This window comes from Hyla sarda, chromosome 13 (assembly GCF_029499605.1).
Source record: "Hyla sarda isolate aHylSar1 chromosome 13, aHylSar1.hap1, whole genome shotgun sequence".
In the NCBI taxonomy this organism is placed as follows: Eukaryota; Metazoa; Chordata; class Amphibia; order Anura; family Hylidae; genus Hyla; species Hyla sarda.
In genome coordinates this window covers 45,654,350-45,674,255 of record NC_079201.1, presented here as the reverse complement: position 1 = coordinate 45,674,255, position 19,906 = coordinate 45,654,350, and the positions used below count along the sequence as shown (strand labels likewise).

Sequence of the window (19,906 nt, the reverse complement as noted above, 5' to 3'; positions counted from 1 at the left end):
CCTTACTGGACAAGAAGAAACATTACCCCTTCACTCCCACAACACAGGCCTCTCTGCAGCCATGGCTTGGCCTATTAAATCCCCAATAATGTTCTGAGGCTTCTTAATGGAGCACAAACATTGGCTTAAAAAAAAAAAGCTACCTCCAAATGGTGGTGCCAAAGAGCTGCATTTCATATTCTTCATAGAATTCTTAGTAGAGCATGAATGTCTTTAACCTCTTGTGCTGTGGGGCCATTAAGGAAGTATTGTGTAGGCTCCTGACTCAAGCTGTTTTTGGTAGCTGGGTCCACTGCTAATAGCAAGCATGTGGCAATCGCCACAGGGGGCTCTTAGCCCTTTAAATTGCTGATGTCAAAGACAGCGGTGTCTAAAGGGACTTTTAAATGGCCAATGCTGGTGAAGCGTTGTGGTGAAGTGGTGTGGCAAAGTGGACAGAAATAAAAAAAAAAAAAAAAAAAATTTACATTTTTAAAAATAGTAAAACATAATGGAAAAATGAAACTGCAAAAACTTAAATTGGTAAGGACTTTTAGGTTACCTTTATGGTGCCCTTCTCAAGGAGAAACATTACCCCCTATTTAGTACATAATCTGGAGACAGTGACTACTGACCTGTGCAGTTGTATTTCAGAGGGGTATCCTGCGACAATATATTAGTTTGTGAAAGTAGTGAGCATTTTCCTCCAGTAGGTGGATGATTTGGGGTTAGCATAATGCTGCCTGTACCCCATCCTGGTCCTATCTGCTGAATAATGTGTAGGGTGAAGATATAGCTTTTATCATCCTGTAAAGCCCCTTTACGAATTATAAGTTCACGCTGTAAGGAACCGGTGGTAGTTGTATGCTTGTCCAGGACCAGAGGATTTTCATGTGAGTCCACAGCATTCCACCTAAACTGTACGAAACATAAATTACATGTTGCCCAAACATCTACATTATACATTAAATAATGAATGATTTTATTTGAGTGCTGGATTACCTCTTATTTATATTATTAGAAATTGAAGGAAATAGCTTTAAAGGGGTTCTCCGGTGCTTACACATCTTATCACTTATCCAAGTGAACACGCTCCAGGGACTGATTATAAACGGGGTGCCGTGTGCAAGATCACGGGCATCCCCAGTGGCGGGACTCCCACTATCAGGCATCTTATCCCCTATCCTTTGGATAGGGGATAAGATGTGTAAGCACCGGAGAACCCCTCTAATACTAGTTGTAAAAACTGTTTGCATGTAATCTTATTTGATTCTGCACCTTTCACGTCACCTGGTCACATGATTCAGTAATCACCTGATAAAAAAACAGCGCGATGACGTTTTCATTGGGCCGGAAGAAGCATTGATTGTAACGCGAAACCGCCGGCTGTTGCCCATTTCTGAGCGCTGTCAGCAGCGGCTGCTACTCCCACGCCATCCAAGGAGGTCCGGAATCCGAGGCCGCGATACCCGTACTGTGCGGTGAGTGCGGGATTTGTTCTTTCTTTGATCGTACTATTTATTGATACTTACCTTCCGTCCTAGCACCGCCGCGGGTTGTTGAACTCAGACCCCCACAGCTGTCTTTGGTCCATAGGTGGATTCAGATATTGGTGGCTGGTGCCGCTTGCCTTTTGTCCTCTGAAGTAGTCTTTGTTGTATCCTTTCACTATTAGCAGAGCACAGCATAGAGTATCGATTGTATTTTATATGGACATGGACACAGCTACAAGTATTAGGGAGACAGCATGCTGACACATTTTTTTCATCCTGTAATACACAGGATGAATTGCAGATTCTTAGCACTAAGTCACTTGAGCACAAGGTTTATTCACTAGCAGATAAAGAAGTCAGGTCCTTCTGGTCTATTAACTCCCTCCAAGCATATGTAGAGTCAGGAAGAGCACCGCGAGGCTTGAGGACATACAAGATACCTTCTCTGTTCCAAGACATTATGGAATTCATTGAGAAATGGAAAAAAGCGCATATGGTGCATGCCACAACGTTGGTAGAAATTGTTTTGGAACAGCATAGACTCGAATATGCTAAGATCACAGAGGAGTTGTGCAGATCCAGATTGGAGTTATGTTCACGTTTATCGGAAACACAGGCCACAGCGTTTTTTAAAAACCTAGATAAAAAAATAGCATTACTTCAGATTGAAATTAAAGAGCAGAAAAGAGATAAATGTATTCGCGACAAGCGAGATTATGACTCCGATAACGTCTTTTCATGGAATACTTCTAAAAATAAAAAAGGAGGAAGATTTCATAGGAGGGGACCTAGCCAGAAAAAGCGTAGTCAGGATTTTTGGACGACTGAGTCCGATACTAGTGCCTCGGATGAGACAAGTAGGGAAACCAGTATCCCTGAGGAGTATGCTCAGAAGCCCCCTTTAGGAGAAGGACGAGGCGGGGTGGGAGAAAAAGAAAGACCCCGCAGCAAATATTACCAGAAGAGGAAAGGGGTATCCTGGAGGGATTAGAACCGCCTAATTTAGTGATTAATCTATCGGAGGTGACCATTCCAGAAAATACAATTTCTGCTCTTTCTAAGGGTTAGAATTTTGGTTTAATGGAGAATTTTGATTTTACTGCATTTGAGGTTGATTTATTCAAAGCAATGAGAAAAATTAATTTAGAAAAATTTTTTGCTAAAGTTCCAGAAAAAATATCTAGTTCTAATGCAGATCACAATTCTCCATGCGTATTGGGTCCATTGGGCTTTGCCCAATATCAGGGATGGCTCCTGAAGAGTTGGAATTTACTAGAGTATTAGCTAATTTAGCAGCAGGAGAACCTGATCCACAAGAGAGTGTTCAGACTCAGTCATCACGATTTACAGGGGGAGTTCCTTCTTCTTTTAATCCTCCTGTTATCCCAGGAAGTCCTATAGACTTGTTTAGTAAAGCAGTCAGAAATGAGATGAAAGCGCTAATATACCCACAAGCCACTTGTAATATCTCCCAAAAAGAAAAAGAAGGTTTAGTCTGGATCGCAGAAAGGGAAGATCTTATAGTATCCAGAGCCGACAAGGGAGGAAGTATTGTAGTGTGGTCTCAGGAACAATATAATAAGGAAGCAGTTCGCCAATTACAGGATGTTGTTACTTATGAAAAACTAGTTGCGAACCCTACCATCAGAATTAAAGAAAGATTGAGGTCATTTCTTAGGGGGCATGTGGAATCGGGAGCAATAGATACAAGACTGGCTGAACGGTTGATACCTGAAAATCTTAAGGACCCTAAATGGTATATACTCCCAAAGGTGCACAAATCCCATACCTCCCCCCCAGGTAGGCCCATTGTGGCTGGAATAGGCTCAATTACTGAGCATCTTTCAAAATATGTGGACTGGGCATTACGCCCACTACTGATTGAGATGCCAGCCTATTTAAAAGATACAGGGGATGTATTGAGATTTGTGCAGGATTTTTGTTGGCAGAGCTCTTGCACTTTAGCATCCATTGATGTGGAGGCTTTGTACACCCGCATTCCTCACGATGCGGGTGTGCAGGCTGTCCGCACAATACTTAACCAGACAGATAAGAATCCGACATAAATCAACTTTATCTGTGATGCATTAATGTTTATACTTACCAACAATACCTTTAAATTTGATACACAATGGTACAGACAACGCACAGGGACTGCCATGGGGAGCCCGACCTCATGTTCATATGCTAACCTCTTTCTTTCTATTTTTGAGAAACAGTATACATACCAAAAACCCTTTTATCGGACATCTGAAGGCATATATGAGATATATGGATGACGTGCTAGTGGTCTGGGAGGGGTCCCAATCCGAGTTTGAGGATTTTGTGTCTTTCCTCAATGTGGAGAACAAAATGAATATGCAGTTTACAAGTGTGTATGGAGGAGATACTCTCGAGTTTCTTGATCTGCGATTATTGGTAAAAAACGGCCAATTGATCTCTGAAGGCTACAGAAAACCTGTGGCAAAAAATGCCATCCTGCATTATGAAAGTTCACACCCGAAACAAGTCAAAGACAGGATTCCATACAGTCAATTCCTGAGATTAAGGAAAAATTATTCTGAAGATGATTGTTTTAAAAAACAAGCTGCTGAATTATCAGTAAGGTTAAGAGCGAGGGGCTATCCTGCTAATATTGTTAATCAAGCAAATAGAAAAGCCGAATCTAAAAATAGGACTGATCTTATTAAAAGTAAAAATTGTTCTAAGAAGACCAACCCAGCTAATTAAAGATTTATATTTGCTTTCAAGAATAGCCCTTTGAATTCCATGATTAAAACAGCTATATCTAGTAATTGGCATCTTCTGCTTGCAGACCCTGATATACAAGATACAGCACTAAATAGACCTATTGTTACTTTTAGAAAGAATGGTACAATTCAAGAATTCCTGAAAAACAAATCAAAACAAATTAAGAAGAAGAAAGGTCAAGAAACCTGGTTAACTACCCCCTTTCCAAAAGGAAATAGGAAATGTGGATCATGTACCCAATGCAGCATGAATATTAATTCAATTACAGTACTGCTGGGGGGCCGTACAATTAGGACGAAGGAGTTAATTACCTGTCGCAGTAGTTTTGTAGTTTATTTTTTGCTCTGTACATGTGGTAATTTTTATGTTGGAAAAACAGAAAGAAAATTACGGATAAGAATCCGAGAGCATGTATATTCGGTAAAAAAAGGAGGTGGTTCCCCTCGATTTGTAGAACACATGCGATCCGAACATAATGGAAACTGTGCCGATATCCGATTTGGAGGAATAGAACTGGTTACATCGTGCCGTAACAACATGAATAGAAGGCAGGCTCTGCTGCAAGCTGAGGCCAAGTGGATCTTGCGCTTAGAAGCTCAAGGTCCGCTTGGATTAAATGACAGACTAGACATGTCCCCCTTTTTATAAAAAGTGCTACAATTAATAAGTAATAGTGATTATTATGTTTTGGTTTAAGGTATTAGTTATACTTACGTTATTTTCCTTCCTTATTTGATTCTGCACCTTTCAAGTCACCTGGTCACATGATTCAGTAATCACCTGATAAAAAACCAGCGCAATGACGTTTTCATTGGGCCGGGAGAAGCGTTGATTGTAACGCGAAACCGCCGGCTGTTGCCCATTTCTGAGCGCTGTCAGCAGCGGCTGCTACTCCCACGCCATCCAAGGAGGTCTGGAATCCGAGGCCGCGATACCCATACTGTGCGGTGAGTGCAGGATTTGTTCTTTCTTTGATCGTACTATTTATGTAATCTAGGGTATACCTATAGTTAACAAACTAGTGAAAGTTATAGAATAAAGTTGTAGAAAAGATAACTAAAAGAATTGTTTACCAGTGTGTCATTATGACAGCCGCCACACTCTCCATGCAGAATTACAGGACTCCTATTGCTGATATAATTTGAAAATGGCAAATCACAAGAGATGCATCGGATATAAACGGGGAACACAGGACCACTATGAATGAAAACCTTTGTGGGAAGAAAAAAAGGTAAATACAGATATACAATACAGCAATTGTAAGTGAAATGAAGAGTAATGGTGGGGCTGTTACTCACTGTCTGTTTGGTTGTTCCTGGGATTCTTCCGGGTTTCCAAACAGTCAATGTAAAAATATATGAGATATTGCTACATAGTTCAGACCAGGTAATTGTAAATGTTGGAAGATTGGGCAATAACTTTAGAAAGCAGGATTGGTCCTAAGGAGTTCAGAAAACAGAAAGTTATACAACATATACTTTTACACTTTGTGAGTAGAGCATTGGAGGAGATTTATCAAAACCTGTCCAGAGGAAAAATTGCTGTGTTGCCCACAGCAACCAATCAGATCGCTTCTTTCATTTTTGAAAAGGCCTTTGAAAACTGAAACAAGAGATCTGATTGGTTGTTATGGGCAACTCAGCAACTTTTCCTTTGGACAGGTTTTGATAAATCTCCCCCATTGTCTTTTTCATATTTCCTTTATTCTGCTGTTAGACAAAGTCTCAAAGTCTGTTACCTCCATATCCACAGGTTCCGAACTCCATTCGTACTTCATTTCACAATCATCTTGATCAGGATCATAAGATTTTGAGCCATCCAGAGTTAGGTGAGTTTCTGCTGGCCAGATCAGTTTTGATCCTCCATGTATCAGGGCCACTAACAAACTATGAGTTACTTGAAATAAATGATTAATGTTATTTGACAGTGGGGTGCCTTGAAGAGTGACTGTAAAATGTAGACAGTACATTCCAATGTCCAGAAAATGCCCAGGGATGATCAGTAGAGAGTTTGACATGTCCGTTTGTGGAAGGGTAATTGTCTGGTTATCCGATTTCCTATACACCTGCCACCGATATCTGACTTTATATTTGTAGCAGCCTCTAAGATTCACGCTGGCCTCAAAATTACCACCATCAGAGCGGTATATAACTTCTGGTGATTCTACTAACCAGGCAAGTGGCTCTTTACAATCTACTAATCTTACATTTACTCTTTTATATGCGTAGACCATGCTCACCAGGTTAAACACAGTCACATTAGTCACAAATTCCCCAGTGTCATTGTAGCAATGTTTTACTGAGCTCATTCCATCTTTAATATGTATTTCTTCAATTGTCCATTGATAATGTAAATCTGATCCATCAGATACACATGCCTTAAATATGACACACTGATGCAGGAATACTTCTTCACTATTCATCTCTAGTAAAACACTAGTCACTGGTACCTGAACAATAACCAGAGATCTCTTTAAAGAGAAACAAACACTGTTGCTGACATTAAGGACTATATGAAGTGTCCCTGGTTCTAGCGGAGTGAATTTTACTCTTTGCCTTGTCTGTGTAAGTGTAGCACCATCTTCCTCTTGGAAAACCCATTGACAAATTAAGGCATATCCACATTCTACCTCTGCAAGTAAATCTATTGTCTTCTTTACTGGCCAGACAGAGGGAAGACCAAGGACCTTCAGACCTTTAATATTCTCCAAGACTGTTATATGAAGTGTATAATTGGCAAAGCTGACCTTGTTATAAGCAGATGACAAAACTACATATATGCCAGGAAAAGGGAAACTAAATTGACCACATGTTTTAAAAAGAAGTTGAGAAAAATTCAGCTGAGGACAAGCGAGCATGAAAGTCACATTTGTACCATGCTGAATACTTGGACAAAAGGTGACCTCTTGCCCAGTACAGACACTATTCTGTAATGTATTGATCTTAAAATCAGTTATTGCTTCCTGCACAAGCAGCATTTGAAAAACAGTGGCATTACTCACTGAGTTGTACACTTTATGTGACAGCTCATACTCACCAGCTTGCTTGAAGGTGTGTGACACATTCTGTGTACTAAATTTGAAATGTTCATTCAGCCCCGACAACCTCCATTCCCACCTCAGCTCTGTGCCACTCCCCACTAAACCACAGAACAAAACAATTTTACCAGTTGGTACTACTGCAATGTTATATATACCATTGATAGTAATGCTAACATTTGACACAGAGTCATGTACTATCAGCTTTGTTGACTTAGTGGTGGAGCTCAAAGCATTGGAAACTGTAACAGTAATCACCTTCCAGCCTGAGGTCAGGTAACTTACAGTCATTGACTTATTTTTGCCAATATGCAAATAGGCACCCTCACCAAGATCCCATGTATAATGCATCTCAGTGCCAGACTGAACATGGACAGTTAAATTCAATGGCAACCCAGTGGCAAGCCCATCAGTAGATTTTTGTATAGCTACACCTCTTATTCTCTCTATGATCTGCACCTGAGCATGAGCATACACTCTCCCTAATGCATTAGCTACCCAAACATCTGCAAACAAGTTCCCTAGTTCTAGTGGAAGAAAAGTAATAGAGGAGTTTTGACTTTCCAATGGTCCGGGGATTACTTTCCAATGGAAGGTGATGTTGGAACCTCTCCTCACATGAACTGTAAGAGTAAGTGATTCACCAATGCCAGCATATCCATCAACCTGGGCATTCTCTTGCCATATGCTTACATCTTGCACTTGTTCCTGAACATTTAGAGTAACAAAAGTAAGAGCAGAGCTTACTGTATTTTCAGCCCGCACACTAACCATATAGATCCCAGGAAAGAAAAATGTGTGTGATATGTTTGATGTTCCATTTAGATATGGACAAGAATCACACATTGACCAGAGATATTGCACATCATCACCACTAGACAGAGTAGCATAGAAGTTGACTGTTTCTTTACACTTTGCCAACACCACATCAGGAGTCAGTGAAAGGTCTTTGACAGGAGCTTGCACATAAATTGAATAAGTGACTTCATGATAGCTTACATTATTTTTCGCACAGACTCTAACTGTTAGGTTACCAGACTGCTGGAAACTATGTGTAACATTTTGTCCAAAGAATGCAGAGGAAACATCTCCAAAATGCCAGGTGAACTGAGCCATCACCTCTGGCCTAACCCTAGCAGTGAACAGCTTCTCAACACCTTGTGGGATTATAGTTCCACCATTGTGTTCTATAGTCAGGGAAATGATTGGTTGCTGCACAGTCACAAAACACCATGCTTGCTGTTGGCTTATTTGGTTCCAGACTGTGACTGTCACTTTATAGTGACCTTCGAACATATATGACCGGGTGACCTCTGACGAAGAAGTGTTTATAGACTCAATTCCCAGGCCAAAATCCCATTGATACTGATAAGAATGCCAATGGTCTGGCAGAGGTTTCACCAGAGCATAAAAAAAGACCAACTGAGCTACATTTGCAGCTGTGTGAGATGAAATAATTGTTATATTGACAATTTTATCTTCAACTGTTATTGATTGACTGTAAAAATCAGTATCTCCAGTCATAATCAACTTAATGGTGTAATTTCCAGCAGAATGATATGTGTGCCACACATCTGCCTTCCCTTCAATGCATGTGGAAGGACTGCCATCTCCAAAGTCCCAGTGAAATATTTGTAATTTTGATGGCATGGTGAGATATGCAGTGAATTGTGTAGATAAAAGACTTGTGGTAATTTCAGGAAGAACATTGTTGACTTGTATTCGGTATATATGAACAGTGAGTGAATCATGGGCAGAGCTCAGAGCATTTCTAGCAGTTACCGCAACAGAAAAATTACCCCACTGATTGTATATATGGTTTACCGAGGCCTCTGACTGGTTAATATAAGATGTACCATCTCCCATATCAAATGTCCAAATAATATTAGTGCCCTGTCTTACAAAGCAGAGGACTGTGATTTCTGTACCCAGCTCAGTTGGGCTATTGCTCTGTACTTCTAAGCCATTGATCTGTTGCTCAATTGTAACCATCAGGGTTTTATTAATGTGGCTGACATCATTACTTGCAGTGACTGTGAGCTGGTAACTCCCGACCGTTTTGTAGACATGTTGTATTTGGCAATCTCTACTTTGCACAACTCCAGACTCATCACCAAAATTCCAAGTAAAGGTGACGGCAAATGCTGAAGGCAGACATAATGCAGAAAACAGTGCAGCTGTATGCAGTCTTAAAGATGAATGGTCTACTTCAAGGGTCAAGGATGTCAGTGGAGAAACAACTTGTATCTGTGCTGTGCTTGTAATTTCAGATCCACCTTGGTAAACAGTCACTTTAATTTGATAGTTCTCTGTAAAAATTAAACACAGGATTTCCTTAACTTTTGTAATAAATACATTCAGAAACCACAGACCATTTGTCCTTTCCTCTTACCAGGCTGTGTGTATATATGCCTTTCTGTTGTATTCAGAGTGGCCAATGACTCTTTAAAGTTATCAAGATCATATGGAGGAGAAAATCCACTATATAGCAGTGTGCTGCCATCTCCAAAGTCCCATCTATGAGAAGAAGAAAACATAACTAACAAGACATGAAAACTAGTAAAAAAAAATCTAGATAGAAGTGTAAAACATTGCAAAAGATATCCCAAGCAGAAGGCTATTTTTTTGCCCCCAAAAAACCTATCCACCACTAGTATGTAAACCTAACCGCCATTTCTTTCAATATATGTCTTTTCATAGACACATTGTAGTAGTCAAGAGTAGGACTTTGAAGCCAAGGCAGCAATGGAAGCAATAGCAGTGAGATAGATAGATAGATACCGTATTTATTGGGGTATACCACGCACCGCCCTATAACATGCACCCTCATTTTACCAAGGATATTTGGGTAAAAAAAGTTTTTTACCCAAATATCCATGGTAAAATGAGGGTGCGTGTGTGCGCGTGTATACCCCGATATACCCCCAGGAAAGGCAGGGGGAGAGAGGCCGTCGCTGCCCGCTTCTCTCCCCCTGCCTTTCCTGGGGTCTAGAGCGCTGCTGTCGGCCCTTTTCACCCCCTGGTTATCGGCGCCGCTGACCATTCTGTCCCTCTGACTATCGGTGCCGGCGCCGATAGCCAGGGAGAGAGAAGCGGCGCCGACAGCCAGGGGGAGAGAAGGGGCAGCGGCACCCATTGCCGGCGCCGCTGCCCCGTTGCCTCCCCCCATCCCCGGTGGCATAATTACCTGAGTCGGGTCCGCGCTGCTCCAGGCCTCTGTCGTGCGTCCCCAGCGTCGTTGCTATGCACGGCGCCGTTCAGCGCATAGCAACGGGGGTGAAAAGGGCCGACAGCAGCGCTCTAGACCCCAGGAAAGGCAGGGGGAGAGAAGCGGGCAGCGACGGCCTCTCTAACCCTGCCTTTCCTGGGGGTATATCGGCGTATAACACGCACACAGACTTTAGGCTAAAAATTTTAGCCTAAAAAGTGCGTGTTATACGCCGATAAATACGGTAGATAGATAGATAGATAAAACTCAAATATTATGGGCAGCACTAAAATATTGTAGAAAGGTGCCAGCTGTGTATAGACTTAAAAAAAGGGGTCCACCGGTGGAAACTTTTTTTTTTTAAATGTACTGATGCCAGAAAGTTAAAAAGATTTGTAAATTACTTCTATTAAAAATCTTTACCCTTCCAGTACTTTTTAGCAGATGTATGCTACAGAGGAAATTATTTTATTTTTGAATTTCTTTTTTTGTCTTGTCCACAGTGCTCTCTGCTAACACCTCTGTCTGTGTCAGAAACTGTCCAGAGCAGCATTGGTTTGCTATGGGGATTTTCTCCTGCTCAGGACAGTTCCTGATATGGGCATCAGGTGTCAGCAGAGAGCACTGTGGACAAGACAAAAAAAGAAATTCAAAAATAAAAGAATTTCCTCTGTAGCATACAGATTCTAAAAAGTACTGGAAGGGTAAATATTTTTTAATAGAAGTAATTTACAAATCTGTAACTTTCTGGCACCAATTGATTTAAAAAAAAAAAAGTTTTCCACCGGAGTACCCCTTTAAGTCCAAAAGTCCCACGAATCCATAAGCACAGAGGAACAGCAGCACTCAGGTTGGCGTTGAAAAATTTGGCTTTTTATTCACCAAAACATTAGAGCGACGTTTCGTCCGCCTCGCACGGACATTGTGGAGCATCAAATAATACAAAGTGCAGGGTATAAATAGCTTAGAAATTGGTTTAAAATTAATGATGTAATAATTACAGTGATTAAAATTCATACAGACTTTGTGAAATTATGATTACATAGTTCTGGTTCACATAATAAAACACAGCACATCCATAAGGAGCCCTCACTATGCAAATATGAAAATCAGTGCCAAAATACAATAAATACAGTAAAAACAGTCCTTATATCTTTTAATATCAATCAGTGCACAGGTATTGGTGATCATTAATAATACCTTCATGAAGCAGGGAGGAGGAGTATTGGCATGCCTGTATTTCACACTGTATCACGTGGGACGCCAGAATACTAACATGTAAACACTGTGTATTCAATACTTGCGGTGACCAAGGAGGAAGTGACGTGCATGAAACTGATCTGCACACAGTGGAGACTGTGTGCGCGCATGTGACCGCCCCTGTTATTCATAGCAGATGCCATATTAGTGAAGGGCAAGATAAGTCCTGCACATCATGAAAACCGGCCAGCCTTCTCATTATTAGTGATAATTTATGAACATTAGTGTTGCTGGTTATACCAATGCATCATGGGTGGTGGGGACGAGCCGAAATCAGGAGCATCTGCCACGATCTACGGAACATACACACCTCCCGTCCTCATGGCAACCTCAGCTCAGCATCTCCCCGATCCTGTGAGTTGTACGGTTGTTCTGTTCTGCTCACTCTATATGGCTGCATCCTGACTTCCACACATCCCATCTTTGCAAGAAGGAGTATAGATTACCATACTTCATAGAGGGCTGTATTCATCCATTTTCTATATAAAGATACAACAGGATCTTGTCAGTAGATGTCAAAAAGGCGCCCCTGTGGTCTTGTGTGGTACTTCATGCGTGGCTCGATCCAAACTTCATATGCATCACAAAGAAAAGAGATTTACATTAAAACAAAAGTACATGTACATATTTCCATACCATACACCACATACAATATGGGCATAGTAAAATAGGACAATACTCACAGGTGCTAACAAAGATTTACAGATTATATATCTTGTGATTCACCTTGAATTCGACATTCAAACCGTGTGGTTTTAAAAAGTTCAAAGTGTATATCCACTTGAGTTCTCTCCTCTTCAAGTGAAGCACTCAGACGGATCCCTCCAAGGAACAGCCCAGGATAAAGGCAGCGCACAAGACTTCAGAGGTAAAATGGTTTATTTACCCGGCATGCAACGCGTTTCGCTGGATAACCAGCTTCATCAGGCACCAGCGAAACGCGTTGCATGCCGGGTAAATAAACCATTTTACCTCTGAAGTCTTGTGCGCTGCCTTTATCCTGGGCTGTTCCTTGGAGGGATCCGTCTGAGTGCTTCGCCTGTGTATCCAGGAGCAGCTGCCGTTCTTCACCCGTTGCAGGGTTACTTCACGCTTTTACCATAGTTGTACTTGGTCGCAGTACAACTATACTTGGTGAGCAATTCCACTTGTTTGTTCATCTTTTTACATTACGTTATCACACTAGGGGCGCTCTCCTTGTTTGTATATTGCTCCTCTTCAAGTGACTGTCCCTGTCCCCTCCCTTTTTCAGTGGGGGGACATGGTCAATCAACATGAAGTGGAGATCTTTCCCAGAGTGTCCACATTCACTGAATTGTTTCGTTATCGGTAAATCCTGTCTCTGCTTGCTGCTGGTGTACCTGTGGGGATTTATGTGGGTCTTAAAAGCCCACGTGGTTTTCCCCCCTGTACAAGAATCTGCAGGGGCACCACAACATGTAGATGACATATGTGGAGTTAAATGTTAAGAAGTATTTAATTTTGTATTTAATTCCTGTCTCAGGATGTTTAAAGAAATTACCTTTTTGCATCAAAGGACAATTTATACATGACATGCACGGGAATGACCCTAGATTTGCTGTAGTGATGAATCTCTGTCTGGGGATCATTATGGATACATCAGCTCTTACCATACGGTCTTTCAAATTCTCAGCTCGTCTGTATGACATAATAGGTAGATGTTGAAAATCCTGAATTCTCTCGAAACTGTCTCTCAGGATATGCCAGTGCCTTCCCAGAACAACCGATAACCTGCTAGATAGTACCGAGAAGTGAGATATAAACGCTATTCTAGGAGAAGAGTATTGTTTCTTTGTATGGGGTTTAGTCTCGATTGGTTCATTCATTACGACCAATTATCATGTTTTTACATTGCACAAGAAGTTGCTGTGGATAACCACGTTCGGAGAAGTTGGATGCCATGTTGTCAAGAGCCAGCTCATACTTAATATCCGAGCTGATTATCCTTCTGGCGGGCAACATCTGACTAGATGGTGAATGTAACATCAGTTTAGGGTGTTGGCTATCGTACCTAAGAATCAAATTGCAATCAGTTGGTTTGATGAACAGGTTTGCGGTTAAGCAGCATCCTTCAATTTGAACAACCATATTCAAGAACTGAACAGATTCCCTGGAGGAATTCAAGGGGAATTTGATGTTAGGATGTATACCAGTCAGGTATTCTTGGAATGCCAATAATTGGCTGTCACCGCAAGCCCAGATGAGGAAAATATTGTCTATGTATCTCCACCATGGCTGAAGTGGTGGGACACATAGACATACTCCTTCTCTAGGTAGGAGACAAACACATTTGTATAAGTTGGCGCAACGTTAGTCCCCATGGCGGTACCGGTGAATTAGATATAGAACTGCTCATTAAATTTGAAGTAATTTTTCGTGGGGACAAGCTCTAGTAGTTTCATGAGAAATTCTACCTCCATTGATGTAAAATCTCCCTCGATGGCATTTCTCACTGTGGTCATACCTCTGTCATGGTGGATGGAGGTTTAACCCCTTAACGACCAAGGACGTATATTTACTTCCTTGGCCGGCTCCCCCGATATAACGCGGGGTCATGCGGTGACCCCGCGTCATATCGGGTCGGTCCTGGCATGTATCTGATGCCGGGACAAGGGGCTAATAGCGCGCGGCAGTGATCTCGGTGCTGCACGCTATTAACCCTTTAGACGCGGCGTTTAAAGTTGAACGCCGCATCTAAACCGAAAGTGAAAGCTGCCCGGCTGCTCAGCGGGGCTGATCGGGACCACCACAGTGAAAATGCGGTGTCCCGATCAGCTGGGACACTAGCGGAGGTCCTATTACCTGCCTCCGGCGTGTCCCCTCGGCGATTGATTGCTCCAAGCCTGAGATTCAGGCTTGAGCAATCGACCGCCGATAACGCTGATAATTGCAAAGCTATGACTTTGCAGTGAACAGTGCTGGCAATCAGTGTGTGCAGTGTTATAGGTCCCTATGGGAGCTATAACACTGCAAAAAAAAGTGTAAAAAAAAAGTTAATAAATGTGATTTAACACTTTCCTTAATTAAAGTTCAAATCAACCCCCTTTTCCCATAAAAAAAACACCATGTAAATAAAAAGAAATATAAACATATGTGGTATTGCCGCGTGCGTAGATGTCCGACCTATAAAAATATATAATTAATTAAACCACTTGGTATGCGCAAAAAAATTCAAAAGTCCAAAATAATGTATTTTTGGTCGCTTTTTATATCATGGAAAAATGAATAAAAAGCTATCAAAAAGTCCGATCAATACAAAAATGGTACCGCTAAAAACTTCAGATCATGGCACAAAAAATGAGCCCTCATACAGCCCCATATGTGGAAAAATAAAAAGTTATAGGGGTCAGAAGGTGACAATTTTAAACGTATACATTTTTCTGCATGTAGTTATGATTTTTTACAGAAGTACGACAACATCAAATCTATATAAGTAGGGTATCATTTTAATCGTATGGACCTACAGAATAAAGATAAGGTGTAATTTTTACCAAAAAATTTACTGCATAGAAACGGAAGCCCCCAAAAGTTACAAAATGGTGTTTTTTCTTCAATTTAGTCGCACAATGATTTTTTTTTCGTTTCGCCGTAGATTTTTGGGTACAATGACTGATGTGACTGCAAAGTAGAATTGGTGGCTCAAAAAATAAGCCATCATATGGATTTTTAGGTGCAAAATTGAAAGGGTTATGATTTTTAAAAGGCGAGGAGGAAAAAACGAAAGTGCAAAAACGGAAAAACACGTGGTCCTTAAGGGGTTAAAGACTTACGATATCCAGGGAGGCCACAATGGCACCCCCTGGAAAAAAGATATTTAAAATTTTCTCCATAAAATCTGTTGTGTCACGTATATACCACTTTGCCATGCTTGCATATGGACGCAGGACCTTGCCTAAAAATATTGAGCTGTGACTTGTTATTGACTCTCTCCCCACAATTGCATAGTGAGGGCTCCTTATGGATGTGCCGTGTTTTATTTTATGAACCTGAACTATGTAATCACAACTTCACAAAGTCTTTGATTTGAATCACTGTAATTATTGCAACACTAATTGTAAACCAATTTGTAAGCTATTTATACCCGCACTTTGGATTATTTGATGCTTGACAATGGCCGTGCGAGATGGCCGAAACGTCGCTCTGATGTTTTGGTGAATTAAAAAGCCACATGTTTCCACGCCAACTTGAGTGCTGCTGTTCCTCTATGCTTATGGATTCGTGGGACTTTTGGACTTCGGTCTATATACAACTGGCATCTTTCTACAATATTTGAGTGCTGCCCAGATTTTCTGCAATATTGTCTATGGTCATCTGGAGCCTGCACCACAAATAATATGAATATGGATTCTTCTACAATAACTCCCATAGGGGGCTATAACACTGTAGACACTTATCTTTTACCCTGATCCCTGCAAAGCCATAGCTTTGCATGGATCAGCGTTCCATCAGCCTGACTGAGCTGCCGGTAAGCTTTTACTTTAGTTTTGGATGCGGTGATCAACTTTGATCGCCGCATCTGAAGGGTTAATAGCGTGGGCACAATGATCTGTGCCGCGCGCTATTAGCCCAGGGTCCTGGCTATCATTAGCAGTTGGGACCAACCCAGTGTGATGCGGGGTCATGGCGTGACCCCGTTTTAAACACCTGGACCGGGCGCAGGGCGTACAGGTACACCCTGCGTCCTTAAGAGGTTAACATGTAACTCCACATATGTCATCTACATGTTGTGGTGCCCCTGCAGATTCTTGAACAGGGGGAAACCACATGGGATTTTAATCCCCACAGGTACACCATCCACAAGCAGAGACAGGATTTAACGGTAGCGAAACATTTCAGTGAATGTAGACACTCTGAGAAAGATCTCTGCTTCATGTTGATTGACCGGGCCAGTCACTTAAAGAGGAGAGAACTCAAGTGGATGTACACTTTAAACTCCTTAAAACCACATGGCTTGAATGTCGAATTCAAGGTGAATCACAAGATATGTAATCTGTAAATCTTTGTTAGCACTTGTGAGTATTGCCCTATTTTACCACCCCCGTATTGTATATGGTGTATGGTATGGAAATATATACATGTACTTTTGTTTTAATGTAAATCTCTTTTCTTTGTGATGAAGATGGAGTTTAGAGCGAGCCACGCATAAAGTACCACACAAGACCACAGGGATGCCTTTGTGACATCTACTGACAAGATCCCGTTGTATCTTTATATAGAAAATGGACGAATACAGCCCTCTATGAAGTATGGTAATCTATACTCCTTCTTGCAAAGATGGGATGTGTGGAAGTCAGGATGCAGCCATATGTGAGTGAGCAGAACAGAACAGTGTCACCTGTTCAACTCACAGGATCGGGGAGACACTGTGCTGAAGTTGCCATGAAAATATGATGTATGTTCTGTAGATCGTGGCAGATGCTCACGATTTCGTCTCCTCCCCATCACACATGATGCGCTGGTATAACCAGCACCCCTAAAGTTCATAAATTATCACTAATAATGAGAAGGCTGGCCGGTTTTCATGATGTGCAGGACTTGAATTGTAATCACTGTAATTATTATGTCACTAATTGTAACCCAATTTGTAAGCTATTTATACCCTGCACTTTGGATCATTTGATACTTGACAATGGCCATGTGAGACGGCCGAAACGTCGCTCTGATGTTTTGGTGAATAAAAAGCCACATTTTTCCATGCCAACTTGAGTGCTGCTGTTCCTGTGTGCTTATTGATTGATAGATAGACAGATAGATAGATAGAAGCATTAAAGATTGAAAATCATCATGACCATTAAAAATAAACACCTTATAGTCACATTAAGTGTCTTTTTCATTTGTATCTTTAAAAATACTTCATAAGTCTTAGCCACAAGCAGCAAAGAAGAAAACAGAAAAAGCTCAGCACGGAGTGGAGCACCAACACCATCCACATGGAGCATCATGGTCACCTCTAGAGAACTCACTGGGTTCTCAGCAACAACCTGAAAAACACAAAAAAAGAAAAGATAATTGAATAGAAATTAGAGATTAAAAAACACAATAATTATAATATCCAAAATTACGCAAGATATGTAAGGAGGATCTTTGAATATACAGTACACTGATAATCTTGGTTGTCCTAAAAGGAATACTGTTTGTTGTAACACGTAAGAAAAGGCTTACCATTAAGTTATAAACCCCTGGCATTCTGAATGTCACAGTGTAACATGCACCCTTGTATGAAAACTCTTTGTTATCATCCATTGTCCAGGTGAATGTAACAGATGAGCCATGCGAAAGTTCAGCTGTAAAAGTCTGGAGAAGAGGCAAAAAGGTTGTACATTTATATTATATAGAGATATTTATTTTGGCAGAACCATGTGCATGGAGCCTGTACCAAGGCATGCATATCCCTTAGATATATTCTCACTTTGGGTATGTTCACATGGAATTTCTAAAATTCTGCAGATATTCAGCATTTGCATTCATTTTGCAGAATTCCGTGTTTTCTTCAGAATTTTCTGTAGAGTTTCCTTCAGAATTCTTATAAAGGTAGACACATAATGTTACTAACATGCAAATTCTATAGGATTCCTCTGCAAAATTATAAGACAAGACTTATATTTCTACAGAATGCATAATTTGCGCAGTGGAAATTCTACTACATACATTCTGCTGTGTGAATGGGAAAGCAGAATCCCACTGAAGTGAATGGGCAATTCATTTCTACAGAATTTACTACAGAATTTTCATTTGGAATTCCGCTCAGAAATTCTGCCATGTGAACATGCTTCAAGGAGATAACATTTCATTTATATTTCCCTTTTTTCATACACAATACACAAACCATATTTTAAATTGGACAAATATAAAGGGTCATTAGGCAATGTTTATTTATTTAAAAAAAAAGATTAAGATCTATGAGTAAAACATTAAATAAGATCTATAGATTACAACAGGCACGCACAGTACATGTCCACTTACCTGAGTCTGGTTTAGCTGAATGTGATTAGATCCATCAGTCCGAATTTGAAGCCCCTTGATGACGTCATAAGCTTGGACCTGTATGGTGACACTTTTGACGCTGACTTCATTAGTCAGCTGGATGGAAAGTACGGTACTTTGTGGATTGTTAAAGTGCAACGATATCCAAGAAAATCTCACATCCCCAGAATGGGCAGTGCAAATAGGCAAAGAAGATGAAACGTCTGAAGGGCATTCTTGCTGCATAATGGACTCTGTACTCAGACTTGTTAACCAATGAACACGAACAACACTTGTACTACGTGCACTGATAACAACCAGATTAGCTTCCTGGGTCAAAAGATGCAAAGAGCCATTAAAAAATGTAGGGTGAATAATCTGCACATCAGTGATAGGATTTAGAATATTAATTTCACAGGTGGTTGTAGTTGAACTAACTTCATTGGTTAGGATAGCACTAATTGTATATGTTCCAGCTTCCTGAAAACCCCATAATAATGGAGAGACCACAATACTGTGTGCTTCTGACCCATACAACACATGGAGGTCACAAACCACATCATCAACCCAGTTGACAGAATGTATAAGGACAGACTCTTTCAACCATCCTTGATGTGTCATGGAAATATAACTTTGCCGCCAGAGTGAATTAGAATTAGAGGTACAATGCAAGAAAGACCCATTGACACCTGTGTGCTGTATAGAAATGATGTCATCAGGGTGCACAGTGTGAGACAGGTAAGAAAGCAGGACCTGCAAAAGAGATAGGTCTGCAGTTCATTTAATGGTCAATATATTGCACAAAATGCAAAGGCAAATTTCATATATATATAAATATGTAATAATATAAAATACATCAAATTGGAAAAATATATAATTTTACTGTATTTTAAAAAATTATCTGCTACCCACCCAAAAGGGTAACTTAATAATGTTATATTTTTATCAAGATATGCAAGAAAATTCAACAATGACATAAGCACTGTTTTCATCAGAAGTATAATTAAAAGCTTCTGGATTTCCGCTCTGTGCAAGGAGACTGTCATCCCCACACAAAGCGGTGGCTGACAAACCCCCCTCCATGTATATCTATGGGAGAGGCAGAAATACAGAGCGGAAATCGCTTCATGCACTAGGAGAGAGGGGCGCCATGCCGGATATGCTGGGACCACCACGATTAGATGCTTATCCCCT

General features: G+C 40.8%; 1 protein-coding gene across 1 annotated transcript in view; it reads right to left on the bottom strand.

The window, feature by feature from the left end:
- LOC130297299 (polycystin-1-like) overlaps positions 1-19,906 on the bottom strand; it is a 396,912-nt gene that overhangs the window by 180,502 nt on the left and 196,504 nt on the right. Inside the window, exons 15-22 of the mRNA XM_056549607.1 lie at positions 18,713-19,465; positions 17,912-18,043; positions 17,555-17,730; positions 9,653-9,777; positions 5,962-9,569; positions 5,522-5,662; positions 5,297-5,434; positions 615-897 (exon numbers count right to left, since the gene is read on the bottom strand). Coding sequence (XP_056405582.1) covers positions 615-897; positions 5,297-5,434; positions 5,522-5,662; positions 5,962-9,569; positions 9,653-9,777; positions 17,555-17,730; positions 17,912-18,043; positions 18,713-19,465 — 5,356 coding nt within the window. The remainder of the gene's footprint in view (positions 1-614; positions 898-5,296; positions 5,435-5,521; positions 5,663-5,961; positions 9,570-9,652; positions 9,778-17,554; positions 17,731-17,911; positions 18,044-18,712; positions 19,466-19,906) is intronic.